At 42.9% G+C, this 15459-nt stretch overlaps 1 protein-coding gene and 1 non-coding gene across 2 annotated transcripts in view; both read right to left on the bottom strand.

Annotated features, from left to right (window-relative positions):
- The window catches only part of ankrd13b (ankyrin repeat domain 13B), a 408867-nt gene that overhangs the window by 80203 nt on the left and 313205 nt on the right, over positions 1-15459 (bottom strand). The window contains exons 6-7 of the mRNA XM_070858078.1: positions 14469-14658; positions 2655-2721 (exon numbers count right to left, since the gene is read on the bottom strand). Coding sequence (XP_070714179.1) covers positions 2655-2721; positions 14469-14658 — 257 coding nt within the window. The remainder of the gene's footprint in view (positions 1-2654; positions 2722-14468; positions 14659-15459) is intronic.
- trnay-gua (transfer RNA tyrosine (anticodon GUA)) lies at positions 7456-7547 on the bottom strand. Its single transcript is given in 2 exon segments — positions 7456-7491; positions 7511-7547. It is a non-coding gene; the product is annotated as a tRNA-Tyr (tRNA).

The raw sequence follows: 15459 nt of genomic DNA, 5'->3' as shown, positions 1-15459 counted from the left end.
ATGTGCGACAATATACATGCGTATGATGTGTGACAATGGGTGCACCATGTGATGTGTGAAAATGTGTGCGCTATGTGCTGTGTTACAATATACACACATGTGCTGTATTACAATATACACGTGTGTGATGTGTTACAATATATATGCGTGTGATGTGTTACAATATACACACGTGTGATGTGCTACAGTATACATATGTGTGCTGTGTTACAATATACACGCCGTGTGATGTGTGACGATATACATGTGTGTGATGTGTGACAAATACATGTTGTATGAGGTGAGCCAATGTGTGTGCTGTGTGTGATGTTACAATATACACACGTGATATGTGACAATATACACATCATGTGATGTGTGACAATATACACGCGTATGGTGTGTGACAATGTGCGCGACGTGTGATATGTGGTAATGTACATGTGTGTGATGTGTTACAATATACACGCATGTGATGTGTGACAATGAGCGCGCCGTGTGATGTGTGAAAATGTGCACGGTGTGTGATGTGTGACAATGTGTGCACTGTGTGCTGTGTTACAATATACACATCTGCTGTGTTACAACATACACACATGTGATGTGTTACAATATACACGCCGTGTGATGTGTTACAATATACACGCCATGTGATGTGTTACGATATACATGTGTGTGATGTGTTACAATATACACATGTCCAAGTTGCGACAGTGTGTGCCATGTGATTTTATAATATACACGTGTGTGATGTGTGACAATGTACACATCATGTGATGTGTGACTATATAAATGTCATGTGTTGTGTGACAATATGCACGCCGTGTGATATGTGACAATATTCATGTGTGTGATGTGTGACAATGTACACGCGTGCAATGTGTTACTATGTACACGCGTGTGGTGTGTTACAATATACACATGTGCTGTTACAATATACACGCTGTGTGATGTGTTACAATACACACACTTGTGCTGAGTTACAATATACACGCTATGTGATGTGTTACAATATTACTACGTGTGATGTGATAAAATATGCACATGTGCGACAATGTGCGCGCTGTGTGATGTGTGACAATGTGCGCACCATGTGATGTGTGACAATGTGCGCGGTGTGATATGTGACTGTGCGCGGTGTGTGATGTGTGACAATGTGTGTGGTGTGATGTGTGACAATGTGCGTGATGTGTGACAATGTGCGCAGTGTGTGATGTGTGACAATGTGCGCTGTGTGTGATGTGTGACAATGTGCGCAGTGTGTGATGTGTGACAATGTGCGCTGTGTGTGATGTGTGACAATGTGCGTGGTGTGTGATGTGTGACAATGCGCGGTGTGTGACGTGTGACAATATGCGCGGTTGTGTGACGTGTGACAATACGCGCCATGTGATGTGTGACAATGTGCGTGGTGTGTAATGTGTGACAATAGGCGCTGTGTGTGACGTGTGACAATATGCACACCATGTGATGTGTAACAATGTGCACGGTGTGATGTGTGACAATGTGCGCGGTTTGATGCGTGACAATGTGCGCGGTGTGTGATTTATGACAATGTGCGCACCGTATGACATGTGACAATATGCGCAGTGTGATATCTGATAATGTGCACGGTGTGTGATGTGTGACAATGTGCGTGGTGTGTGATGTATGAGAATGTACACGCGTGTGATGTGTTACAATATACACACACGTGTGGTGTTACAATATACACGCTGTGTGATGTGTAACAGTATACACACATGTGCTGTGTTACAATATACACGCCGTGTGATGTGTTACGATATTCATGTGTGATGTGTTACAATATACACGCGAGTGATGTGTTACAATATACACCCGCGTGTGATGTGTTACAATATACACACGCCGTGTGATGTGTTACATACACATGCCGTGTGATGTGTTACAGTATACACACGTGTACTGTGTTACAATATACACGCTGTGTGATGTGTTACAATATACACACGTGTGGTGTTATAACATACACGCTGTGATGTGTTACAGTATACACACGTGCTGTGTTACAATATACACGCCGTGTGATGTGTTACGATATTCACGTGTGATGTGTTACAATATACATGGTGTGTGATGTGTTACAATATACCTACGCGTGTGATGTGTTATAATATACACAGGTCGTGTGATGTGTTACAATATACACACACCGTGTGATGTGTTACAATATACACATACCGTGTGATGTGTTACAGTATATACACGTGTGCTGTGTTACACGTGTGATGTGTTACAATATACACACACGTGTGGTGTTACAACATACACGTAATGGGAATCTGGATGCAGAGGTCAAAGTACTTGGATGTGAACTTGAAGTACCGTAACCGAAAGGGCTACGGGCCAAGAGCTGGAGAGTGGGATTAGGCCGGATAGCTCTTGGTCGGTTGGCACAGACACAATGGGCTGAAATGGCCTCCTTCTGTGCTGTAAATTTCTATGATTTTATGATTTACAATTTGTGCCATTTGCCATCCATTAAAATGATGCTGCGAATCGAATGCACTGACCTGTGAGCCCAAATTCCTGATCTGTGCTTCTGTCACACAAAACTCTGAGTCGGGGGTGCTATATCATAAATGTTACGCCTTGCTTCATATTGCCTACAGCACTTAATAGGGCATTCTTGAATGTTCAGAGCTTTCCATTACCTTGGACTCGTATCCGTTTATTATCTCAGTCTTCTCGCTCCTCCAGCCCAGGATTCCGGATTTATTTCTGAGAAAGGAAAATTGAAAAAGAAAACGACTTCAACACATTACAATTATTGAAAGCTTTCAGAACAGATACATTATTCATGGTTGTGCCACAGGTCCATTCAAATTATGTTTCCTGAGGCAGTTTGGCATTTAAAACTGAAGTGACAGACAAACACTGAGGTAACTTCATGCAAAGGTTGAGGAAGAAAACAGTATTCATTGTAGTTTGTTAACCGATTTTGATTTTAGCTTAGAGTTTAATGTTTATTTTATACCCTATCTAAATGGTAAAGGCACATACATTTGGTTCAACTTCAGTTATTAACTGAGTGCATTAATTGAGAAAAAAATGTCAGTTGTTAAAAACCTGTTATTAGATTCTCAATGTTTTGGCCAATCGAAACTGGAAAGACTGTAAGGTGATGAGTGCCATTGTAGGGGGCTGGAAGGGTCAATGGGGCATCCTAGACTTGGACCTGAATCCGGTCTGGACTAATGGGATGAAAGTCTCCCTTCTCGGCTGAAGGTAAGAATTCTGTGTTAACTATTTGGACAATTTCAACTCGGTTCCCAGGGTGTGCAAAATTTGGCTTAATTGGCCATCTTATTCAGAAAGATCACAGGTGTGAGAAATGGATACAATCATGATACAGTAGTGGTTGTTTCTCCCAGGCCAAATTGAGGCATATTGTTGTGGTTGATCTGAATACAAAGAGCTGTAGTCTACATTAAATATTAGTGCTGACAGTGGGCTGAAACTTTCCATTCTCCAGCAGTACTATTCTTCACCTTTTATGTCTGGATCCAAATTCAGACCTTCCAAAGGCTGGAATCTTCCCAGCCCTGTGAGTGCGGGTTTGGAGGCTGTCAAAATGGCTGTGATTGACAGCAGGTTGGGATCCTGCTCTGAACCCGCCTCCGTGTGAGTTTGGATCGCAGACCCGACAGCAAGCAGCTTAATTGCATAATTGAAAGGTACTTAAATGGTAGTTAAGACGGTTAAAAGCAGGCTCTTCCAATTTTACCAACCTTTTGACGAGTTAGCCATGCCCCGCGTTTCACTCCAGGTAAGTGGAGTTGGGTTCTCAGTGGCTCTCCATCACTTTGACTAGTTGACAGCTTCAGAAGTGGTACAAAAGCCACCATTCCACAGCTGTTCACTTTCCAATGTCAGAAGCAGAAGCCTTCAGGGTTTGGAAGAGACTTTTGACCTGTATGCAGGTTGGAAGTGTTTGCAGTTAACTCTCTATGCACTGTCACCTCCTTGGAGCAACCTCTCTCACCATTGACAGATCGCTTCTGTCATCTCAACCTCACCTGCCAACAATGCCCTTGAAAAAATCTCACTTTAGTCCTTAGAATACCACCATGATCAGCCCCAACACCAACATCATTAAACACACCAGAATCACCAATAGCAACACCAACCTTCTCTGCAATCACCTGATGCCACACAGGAAACAGGGCATCAGCACCTGACCACGTTGCTGCCCGGGAGGCCAGTGATGGCCTCACCATGGCCATATTTCCTTCGCTTGATGATGTACACCGTGGCTGCCACATGATGCGCCAGTTTGGCACCACTCCATACCAGCACCATAAAGCATCCCTGCAATGTCCAACTCATTCTTTTCATATTCATCGCCATTGTGGGGGCTACCCTTATGTCTCACCATTCACTACAACTCACTAAACTACTTCCAAAGATGCTCACACATCTGTCCAAGAACGCAAAGTGCTGAAAATAAAGATTTCAATGTTTGACAACACATCAACATTAACTATACATGAACATTGGCTAAAGGACCCATGTGCCTACCCTTGCGTGTTGCTAGTTGGTATGATTGGACAAGGTTGAAGGTGAGTGAAACAGGTGGCTAGTGAAATTGGAAACTGATAATGCAGATAGAGAGAGAGGAATGGGTGCAAGATAAGTTAGTGTGAGGAACGATGTGCAGGGGTAGAGTAGGGAAGGCAGAGTGACAGTGATGTGATGAGTGGCACATCAGGCTGAGGTTGTGTGGCTTTGCAGTAACGTTTTGTGATCTACTGAGATCATTAAAAGGTTTGCGCCAAGACAGCCTGGTCCTCCTGATGACATCCCTGTCTATGCCCTCTTGTGCAATGTGCAACCAGGCTGCATTGGTGTCCTGTGGAGGTCCCTTCCACCCATGGGAAGGGAAGAGAACCTCCCTGCGTGCTGTGACTTCCTCCATAAGCATCTGGAGGGAGTGATGGGAGAGCCTGGGTGCAGCCATGCAGCAGTGTGCAGTGCTGGTCAGTGTCTGCAGCAGCTCAATGCTGCAGAACACTGACAGAAGAACTTTCAAAATCATTGGGTCCCTTTAAGGAAACCAGCTGATGACGCGTCATCAAATTACGTAATCAGACCGCTTCCTCGTAATTGGCCGGGAAGCCTGCAGGGCGGGCTTATTAAGCCCAATCATGGGAAGATTTGGAAGAGAGGGTGGGCTCGAGTCGGGAGCAGGCTTTCCACACGGCACCAACCCTGGCCGTATCGATCCCGCCGCGTGTGGAGAAATTGCGGCCTTTGTTTCTGGGCTTCCACTGGTGTCTACATGGTTCTTTAGAGTCTGATATACACATACCATTTTTTGTATTTACTTTTGTATTAGCTCAACTGCCAAGGAATGTCAAGAACTGGGCCTAATAATTAACCTTCATTACCACCATAGTGTTTAAGGAATTTATTGATTAATATTCATGTGATGGTGTAATATGGGATAGTTGTAGACTGCAGACAACTTGTCTGAGTTCAGCAGACTCCGTCAAAATGTAATTGTGAATGTCTGATGGACAACTGTAGTGCCTCTATGTGGTTGAGAGCAGTTAGCTCAGCACAGACTAGAACTAGAACCTGGGATCTTCCTAGTCAGTATGGCTCAGTACATTTATCCATTTAGCCTCAGAGAGCTCCAAGAAACAATATTAAGGCTGTAATAAATGGTGTGAGCTTAATTGTTTCAGTTTAGAAGTCATCTGAACCTCTTTCTCAAATTGGATGTTTGACATGCAATCACCTTATTCTACATTTTACACTTTCAGCACTAAAACACACTTTTGAATTTTAGCAACAAACCTGTGTTCCTTAGCATATTTATTTAATTTTCAAAAATGATGTACATGAAAATGCATCATATAAGTTGCTTCGTCATCCATATCATAACTGACTGATAACTGCAGATCAAACATCACTAAGTATACATTGTTTGTAATTTACCAAAATTCTCTGAATTCTGGGAAGGTCCCAGCAGATTGGAAAACTGCAAATGTAATGCTCCTATTTAAAAAAGGAGGCAGACAAAAAGCAGGAAACTATAGACCAGTTAGGCTAACATCTGTGGTTGGGAAAATGTTGGGAGTTCATTATTAAAGAAGCAGTAGCAGGACATTTGGAAAAGCAAAATTCGGTCAGGCAAAGTCAGCATGGATAATGAAGAGGAAGTCATGTTTGATAAATTTGCTGGAGTTCTTTGAGGATGTAACGAGCAGGATGGATAAAGGGGAACCAGTGGATGTGATGTATTTGGACTTCCAGAAGGCATTTGACAAGGTGCCACATAAAAGGTTACCGCACAAGATAAAAGATCATGGGGTTGGGGGTAATATATTAGCATGGATAGAGGATTGGCTAACTAACTGAAAACAGAGAGTCGGGATAATTGGTTCATTCTCTGGTTGGCAATCAGTAACTGGTGGTGTGCCACAGGGATCAGTGCTGGGACCCCAACTATTTACAATCTATATAGTTTGGATCCTGAACTTAAAGAAAGGTAACTTCGATGGTATGAGACGTGAAGTGGCTAGGATAGACTGGCGGATGATACTCGAAGGGTTGACAGTGGATAGGCAATGGCAGACATTTAAATATCACATGGATGAACTTCAACAATTGTACATCCCTGTCTGGCATAAAAATAAAACGAGAAAGGTGGCTCAACTGTGGCTAACAAGGGAAATTAGGGATAGTGTTAAGTCCAAGGAAGAGGCATATAAATTCGCCAGAAAAAGCAGCAAACCTGAGGACTGGTAGAAATTTAGAATTCAGCAGAGGAGGACAAAGGGTTTAATTAGGAGGGGGAAAATAGAGTATGAGAGTAAGCTTGCAGGGAACATAAAAACTGACTGCAAAAGCTTCTATAGATATGTGAAGAGAAAAAGATTAGTGAAGACAAATGTAGGTCCCTTGCAGTCAGAATCAGGCAAATTTATAATGGGGAACAAAGAAATGGCAGACCAATTGAACAAATACTTTGGTTCTGTCTTCATTAAGGAAGACACAAATAACCTTGTATTAGCATGGATCGAGAATTGGCTGGCTAACAGAAAGCAGAGAGTCGGGATAAATGGATCCTTTTCGGGTTGGAAATCGGTGGTTAGTGGTGTACCACAGGGATCGGTGCTGGGACCACAACTGTTTACAATATACATAGATGACCTGGAAGAGGGGACAGAGTGTAGTGTAACAAAATTTGAAGATGACACAAAGATTAGTGGGAAAGTGGGTTGTGTAGAGGACACAGAGAGGCTGCAAAGAGATTTAGATAGGTTAAGTGAATGGGCTATGGTTTGGCAGATGGAATACAATGTCGGAAAATGTGAGGTCATCCACCTTGGAAAAAAAACAGTAAAAGGGAATATTATTTGAATGGGGAGAAATTACAACATGCTGCGGTGCAGAGGGACCTGGGGGTCCTTGTGCATGAAACTCTTTTTGGAAAACAACACGAGCTCCTTCGAGCCGGAATTGAACCAGCAACCTAAGGATGACTTTGTTGAGTATTCCATTACAGTCATTCGCTCTACCAACTGAGCTATCGAAGCGAAGCTCCTTGTGCATGAATCCCAAAAAGTTAGTTTGCAGGTGCAGCAGGTAATCAGGAAGGCGAATGGAATGTTGGCCTTCATTGCGAGAGGGATGGAGTACAAAAGCAAGGAGGTCCTGCTGCAACTGTACAGGGTATTGGTGAGGCCGCACCTGGAGTACTGCGTGCAGTTTTGGTCACCTTACTTAAGGAAGGATATACTAGCTTTGGAGGGGGTACAGAGACGATTCACTAGGCTGATTCCGGAGATGAGGAGGTTACCTTATGATGATAGATTGAGTAGACTGGGTCTTTACTCGTTGGAGTTCAGAAGGATGAGGGGTGATCTTATAGAAACGTTTAAAATAATGAAAGGGATAGACAAGGTAGAGGCAGAGAGATTGTTTCCACTGGTCGAGGAGACTAGAACTAGGGGGCACAGCCTCAAAATATGGAGGAGCCAATTTAAAACTGAGTTGAGAAGGAATTTCTTCTCCCAGAGGATTGTGAATCTGTGGAATTCTCTGCCCAGGGAAACAGTTGAGGCTAGCTCATTGAATGTATTCAAATCACAGATAGATAGATTTTTAACCAATAAGGGAATTAAGGGTTATGAGGAGCGGGCGTGTAAGTGGAGCTGAGTCCACGGCTAGATCAGCCATGATCTTGTTGAGTGGCAGAGCAGGCTCGAGGGGCTAGATGGCCTGCTCCTGTTCCTAATTCTTATGTTCTTATGTTGTTATGTAACTTTCCAAAAATACTAGGGGACTGAGGGTCCAGCAAGAAGGAGGAACTGAAGGAAATCCTTATTAGTCAGGAAATTGTGTTAGGGAAATTGATGGGATTGAAGGCCGATAAACCCCCAGGGCCTGATAGTCTGCATCCCAGAGTACGTAAGGAAGTGGCCCTAGAAATAGTGGATGCATTAGTGGTCATTTTCCAACATTCTATAGACTCTGGATCAGTTCCTATGGATTGGAGGGTTGCTAATGTAACACCACTTTTTAAAAAGGAGGGAGAGAAAACAGGTAATTATAGACTGGTTAGCCTGACATCGGTAGTGGGGAAAATGTTGGAATCAATTATTAAAGACGTAATAGCAGCGCATTTGGAAAGAAGTGACAGGATCAGTCCAAGTCAGCATGGATTTATGAAAGGGTGACAAATCTTCTAGAATTTTTTGAGGATGTAACTAGTAGAGTGGACAAGGGAGAACCAGTGGATGTGGTGTATTTGGACTTTCAAAAGGCTTTTGACAAGGTCATACACAAGAGATTAGTGTGCAAAATTAAAGCACATGGTATTGGGGGTAATGTATTGATGTGGATAGAGAACTGGTTGGCAAACAGGAAGCAAACAGTAGGAATAAATGGATCCTTTTCAGACTGGCAGGCAGTGACTAGTGGGGTACTGCAAGGTTCAGTGCTGGGCCCCCAGCCATTTACAATATACATTAATGATTTGGACGAACGAATTGAGTGTAATATCTCCAAGATTGCAGATGGCACTAAGCTGGGTGGCAGCTGAGGAGGATGCTAAAAGGCTGCAGGGTGACTTGGACAGGTTAGGTGAGTGGGCAAATGCGTGGCAGATGTAGTATAATGTAGATAAATGTGAGATTATCCATTTTGGTGGCAAAAACAGGAAGGCAGAATATTATCTGAATGGTGACAGATTAGGAAAAGGGGAGGTGCAATGAGACCTGGGTGTCATGGTACATCGGTCATTGAAAGTTGGCATGCAGGTACAGCAGGCAGTGAAGAAGGCAAATGGCATGTTGGCCTTCATAGCGAGAGGATTTGAGTATAAGAGCAGGGAGGTCTTATTGCAGTTGTACAGGGCCTTGGTGAGGCCACACCTTGAATACTGTTTTGTCTCCAATCTGAGGAAGGATATTCTTGCTATTTAGGGAGTGCGGCGAAGGTTCACCAGACTGATTCCCGGAATGGCAGGACTGACATATGAAGAAAGACTGGATCGACTAGGCTTATATTCACTGGAATTTAGAAGAATGAGAGGGGATCTCATTGAAACATATAAAATTCTGACGGAATTGGACAGGTTAGATGCAGGAAGAAATGTGCCTGCTACCATCTCTAACCGGAACTGTGTAAATAAATGACAACGGTTTGAATGTATTGTCAAATATGTTCAAGCTAAATGAGGTTCTGGGTGTTGTGTATCTGTAAAGCATGCACTCCCATGTTCCGCCACCAGGGAGCTCATCCCCTGAAGTCCCAAGGGATCCCAGCATTCCTTGGGAGCACTGTATATAAGCCGGCCCCTAAGGCCTGTTTTTCACTCTGGAGTGTCTTATTAAAGATGGAGGTCACTGTTACTTTAACCTCCCTGTGTGCAGCCTCATCTGTGTTAGGAACACAATACTGGGAAATATAAATAAAGCAGCTGTTGGAAAATTTATATTCTGTCAAAAATGTAATTTAACATCCTGACGTGCGATTGAATGAGATAGTATATTAAGTTGCCATATAACCTACTACAGGAATACCAATAGCAAATTGTACAGAGACATATCCACTATAAACCAGCTAGTTAGATTATTATATGGTTATTCTGCAGAATTGGAAGAGGCAGCAAATAAAGAGGATTGATTTGTACAAGAAAGATACGTAAGCAATGTCTGATTTTTCAAGGGATATTTTGGAAACTAAGCACCTTACATCTTTTAAATAGTGCTGCATGATGAGATGTGGTTATTTACTGAGAAATGAATTACAGAGTGACTGGGTCACATGACTCACATAATGCATTATTCCGTAAATCCTCGCAGTCATAGACATTTATGTAGCTCAAAGTATATATCAGTTAACAAATTTAATGAATGTTTGCTGAATTGTTGGCAATGTAGGCATAGAGAGGTGTATTACACAGGACTAAGATCAGGTGAAATAAAAACAGAAAATACTGGAAATACTCAGTAAGTCAGGCAGCATCTGTGGAGAGAGAAACAGCGTTAACGTTTCAGGTCGATGACCTTTCATCAGAACTGGAAAAAGTTAGAGATGTAAGCAAGTGCAGAGACAGGGGGAGGGGAGGAAAGAACAAAAGGGAAGGTCAGTGATAGGGTGGAAGGCAGAAGAGATTAAATGACAAAAGGTAGGATTGTACAAAGCAAAAGGAGATGGTAGTGGAACAACTAAAGAAACAAATGATATGTCTAGAAGAGGTGTAAATGGGAATGGCAGAATCATCAACTGATCAGGGGACACAACCAAAGAACAATTCTTGTGAGGTCAAGCCTAGGTTCCATTTAGCCTGTTGTGGTGTTCGTACCTTGGAGATGGGTCCAAATAGGGAAGAAGAGTCAACAGGGAGGGAAGGAAAGAGGCCGTGTATCAGTAATGGAGTTTGCATTTGTGTGCCTGAGAACTTTGAGGAGAGAAAGAAAGAAGCAACAGCAAGAGAGGTAGAGTGTGAGGGAAGAAATGCCAAGAGGCACAAGATGGTGTCAGGATACAGGTGAGAACATGAACAAACGTAGAAAGTCAAAAAATAGTGAGCAAAGGGGAAATAAGATTAAGAGATGTTGTGAATGAGATCATTAATGTAAAACCAGAAAAAAAATCTTCAGTTAGGAGATAACAAGAATGGTACAGAAAACCTTAGAGAAATCAGGAGAGTGTCTGGAAAATAAAGAGTTAGGGTGAATTTCCTCAGGTGTTCTCGCGCTCGGTCAACATAACGTTGGTGGAAGATGGAGGAAATGCTGTTTACGCGTGTCCCGATCTTCCGACAGTTACTGTGGCCAATCAGGAGAATTCCCGAGGAAATTCCTTACGCAAGAGTCAGGATGCATAATGTGCGTTTTAGAGCATTAGTACTGGAGGAGGATTTCCTGGAATGCATAAGGGATGGTTTTCTAGACCAATATGTCGAGGAACCAACTAGGGGGGAGGCCATCTTAGACTGGGTGTTGTGTAATGAGAGAGGATTAATTAGCAATCTCATTGTGCGAGGCCCCTTGGGGAAGAGTGACCATAATATGGTGGAATTCTGCATTAGGATGGAGAATGAAACAGTTAATTCAGAGACCATGGTCCAGAACTTAAAGAAGGGTAACTTTGAAGGTATGAGGCATGAATTGGCTAAGATAGATTGGCTAATGATACTTAAGGGGTTGACTGTGGATGGGCAATGGCAGACATTTAGAGAACGCATGGATGAATTACAACAATTGTACATTCCTGTCTGGCGTAAAAATAAAAAAGGGAAGGTGGCTCAACCGTGGCTATCTAGGGAAATCAGGGATAGTATTAAAGCCAAGGAAGTGGCATACAAATTGGCCAGAAATAGCAGCGAACCTGGGGACTGGGAGAAATTTAGAACTCAGCAGAGGAGGACAAAGGGTTTGATTAGGGTAGGGAAAATGGAGTACGAGAAGAAGCTTGCAGGGAACATTAAGGCGGATTGCAAAAGTTTCTATAGGTATGTAAAGAGAAAGAGGTTAGTAAAGACAAACGTAGGTCCCCTGCAGTCAGAATCAGGGGAAGTCATAACGGGGAACAAAGAAATGGCAGACCAATTGAACAAGTACTTTGGTTCAGTATTCACTAAGGAGGACACAAACAACCTTCCGGATATAAAAGTGGTCAGAGGGTCTATTAAGGAGGAGGAACTGAGGGAAATCTTTATTAGTCGGGAAATTGTGTTGGGGAAATTGATGGGATTGAGGGCCGATAAATCCCCAGGGCCTGATGGACTGCATCCCAGAGTACTTAAGGAGGTGGCCTTGGAAATAGCGGACGCATTGACAGTCATTTTCCAACATTCCATTGACTCTGGATCAGTTCCTATCGAGTGGAGGGTAGCCAATGTAACCCCACTTTTTAAAAAAGGAGGGAGAGAGAAAGCAGGGAATTATAGACCGGTCAGCCTGACCTCAGTAGTGGGTAAAATGATGGAATCAATTATTAAGGATGTCATAGCAGCGCATTTGGAAAATGGTGACATGATAGGTCCAAGTCAGCATGGATTTGTAAAAGGGAGATCATGCTTGACAAATCTTCTGGAATTTTTTGAGGATGTTTCCAATAAAGTGGACAAAGGAGTACCAGTTGATGTGGTATATTTGGACTTTCAGAAGGCTTTCGACAAGGTCCCACACAGGAGATTAATGTGCAAAGTTAAAGCACATGGGATTGGGGGTAGTGTGCTGACGTGGATTGAGAACTGGTTGTCAGACAGGAAGCAAAGAGTAGGAGTAAATGGGTACTTTTCGGAATGGCAGGCAGTGACTAGTGGGGTACCGCAGGGTTCTGTGCTGGGGCCCCAGCTGTTTACATTGTACATTAATGATTTAGACGAGGGGATTAAATGTAGTATCTCCAAATTTGCGGATGACACTAAGTTGGGTGGCAGTGTGAGCTGCGAGGAGGATGCTATGAGGCTACAGAGTGACTTGGATAGGTTAGGTGAGTGGGCAAATGCGTGGCAGATGAAGTATAATGTGGATAAATGTGAGGTTATCCACTTTGGTGGTAAAAACAGAGAGACAGACTATTATCTGAATGGTGACAGATTAGGAAAAGGGAAGGTGCAACGAGACCTGGGTGTCATGGTACATCAGTCATTGAAGGTTGGCATGCAGGTACAGCAGGCGGTTAAGAAAGCAAATGGCATGTTGGCCTTCATAGCGAGGGGATTTGAGTACAGGGGCAGGGAGGTGTTGCTACAGTTGTACAGGGCCTTGGTGAGGCCACACCTGGAGTATTGTGTACAGTTTTGGTCTCCTAACTTGAGGAAGGACATACTTGCTGTTGAGGGAGTGCAGTGAAGATTCACCAGACTGATTCCCGGGATGGTGGGACTGACCTATCAAGAAAGACTGAATCAACTGGGCTTGTATTCACTGGAGTTCAGAAGAGTGAGAGGGGACCTCATAGAAACGTTTAAAATTCTGACGGGTTTGGACAGGTTGGATGCAGGAAGAATGTTCCCAATGTTGGGGAAGTCCAGAACCAGGGGTCACAGTCTAAGGATAAGGGGTAAGCCATTTAGGACCGAGATAAGGAGAAACTTCTTCACCCAGAGAGTGGTGAACCTGTGGAATTCTCTACCACAGGAAGTAGTTGAGGCCAATTCACTAAATATATTCAAAAGGGAGTTAGATGAAGTCCTTACTACTCGGGGGATCAAGGGGTATGGCGTGAAAGCAGGAAGTGGGTACTGAAGTTTCATGTTCAGCCATGAACTCGTTGAATGGCGGTGCAGGCTAGAAGGGCTGAATGGCCTGCTCCTGCACCTATTTTCTATGTTTCTATGAGAGGCTAGTGGAGGAATCTCACAATTACAATGGTAATATTGGTGCAGCTACTGTTCAAACCGTAATAAAAAATAAATTCCATAATATGTATCCATGAGGTTATAATTTTTTTACCCCTTTGTGGATCTGTAAAGGAAGAATTTTCATGGTTTTCATTTTCTCTTTGTTCACTTTTTTATCCCATGATATTGGGGAAAATCAATTTTAATTAAAATGGTAAGATTGCTGAATGTAACCAGTCAAAACTTGTCCAAACAGTAAGTCTCCAGTTTGGATTTAGATTTCAGACCAATGTGAATGGCCTGACTACAGAATTTGATCCAAACTTCAGTTTTGTTTTTGTTTTACTTCGATTTCTAAATCTAAATTTCAGACCAGATAAAATTCCGAAGGATTCCTTCTTCAACCATTTTAAATTCAGGTCCAAAGTTCTGAAGCTTAGTCCTGGGAAGCACAAATGATCCTATTGGGATCTTTGTCGCTCCATAAAACCTATCTCTTTGACCAAGTGGCCACCTTTCCTAACACCTCGTTATGTGGAGCGGCATCAAATTCTGTTGGATAAGGTTCCTGTGAAGCATCTTGGGATGCGTTTACTACGTTAAAGGTGCTATATAAATGCTGTTTTTTGTTCTGGTGTTATGCAGCAACTGTTACCTTTCGAATGAGATGTTCTTGGTATCTAGTTGGGTGGTAACGATGGGGGTGGTGAGACGGCTTGCCACCTGCTCTTCTGAGGGCTGCACGGCAGCCAACAGCATGTCACGGTCATAATTAGCCAGTGACAGAGTTTCTGAGTATACTATTTGTCGGTCGTGGTCAATCTCCATTACAACTGCGCAGTTGTCTAAAGGAAACAAAAATGACAGAACGTTAATAGTACCATCTCCTTCATTTAAATGATGTGTGTGAGAAGATTTCCTCTGGACGAGGTGTAACAAACTCATTGAACAATAAACTGGCTTATGAATTTGCTAAACCCTAGTGCACATGAAAAAACATTTCAGTTAAGATAAAATAAAGAGTAACATGGAATCTCCAAGAAGATCCTTTCGGGGATTGTGTTCAGTGTTACCTCATCATAACCCTCTCGATATACCACAGATTTCAGTAGAATATATGCACTGCTTGTCATTTTTAAAAGGACCCATATTGCACAGTTGATGTATGGATCTTAAAGATAATCACGGGTTCTTCTAAAGTGAGAGCTGTGGCTCAGTGGTGGCACTCTGAGTCAGAAGGTTGCGTGTTCAAGTCCCAGTCCAGAGACCTAAGAACAAAATCTAGGCTGACACTCTGCACTGTGGGAGTGCTGCACTGTCAGAAGTGCCAAATCTGGGATGAAACATTAAACCAATGTCTGTCTTCTTAGCTGAGCGTAATAGATTCCATGGCATTATTCAAAGAAGAGTAGGGAATTCCCGGTGTCGTGGCTGATATTTATCCCTCAGCTAACACCTAAAACAGATTATCTGGTCATTATCCGAGTACTGTTTGTGGGAGTATGCTGTGCACATATTGGCTGGCGCATTACCTTCATTACAACAGTGACTACACTTCAAAACTATTTAATTGGCCTAAAAGCACTTTGGACATCCTGAGGTCGTGAAAGGCGCTATATAAATGCAAGGTTTTCATTTCCTCTCTG

This window comes from Pristiophorus japonicus, chromosome 16 (assembly GCF_044704955.1).
Source record: "Pristiophorus japonicus isolate sPriJap1 chromosome 16, sPriJap1.hap1, whole genome shotgun sequence".
NCBI classification, from domain to species: Eukaryota; Metazoa; Chordata; class Chondrichthyes; family Pristiophoridae; genus Pristiophorus; species Pristiophorus japonicus.
This window is presented reverse-complemented; position numbering and strand designations above follow the sequence as displayed.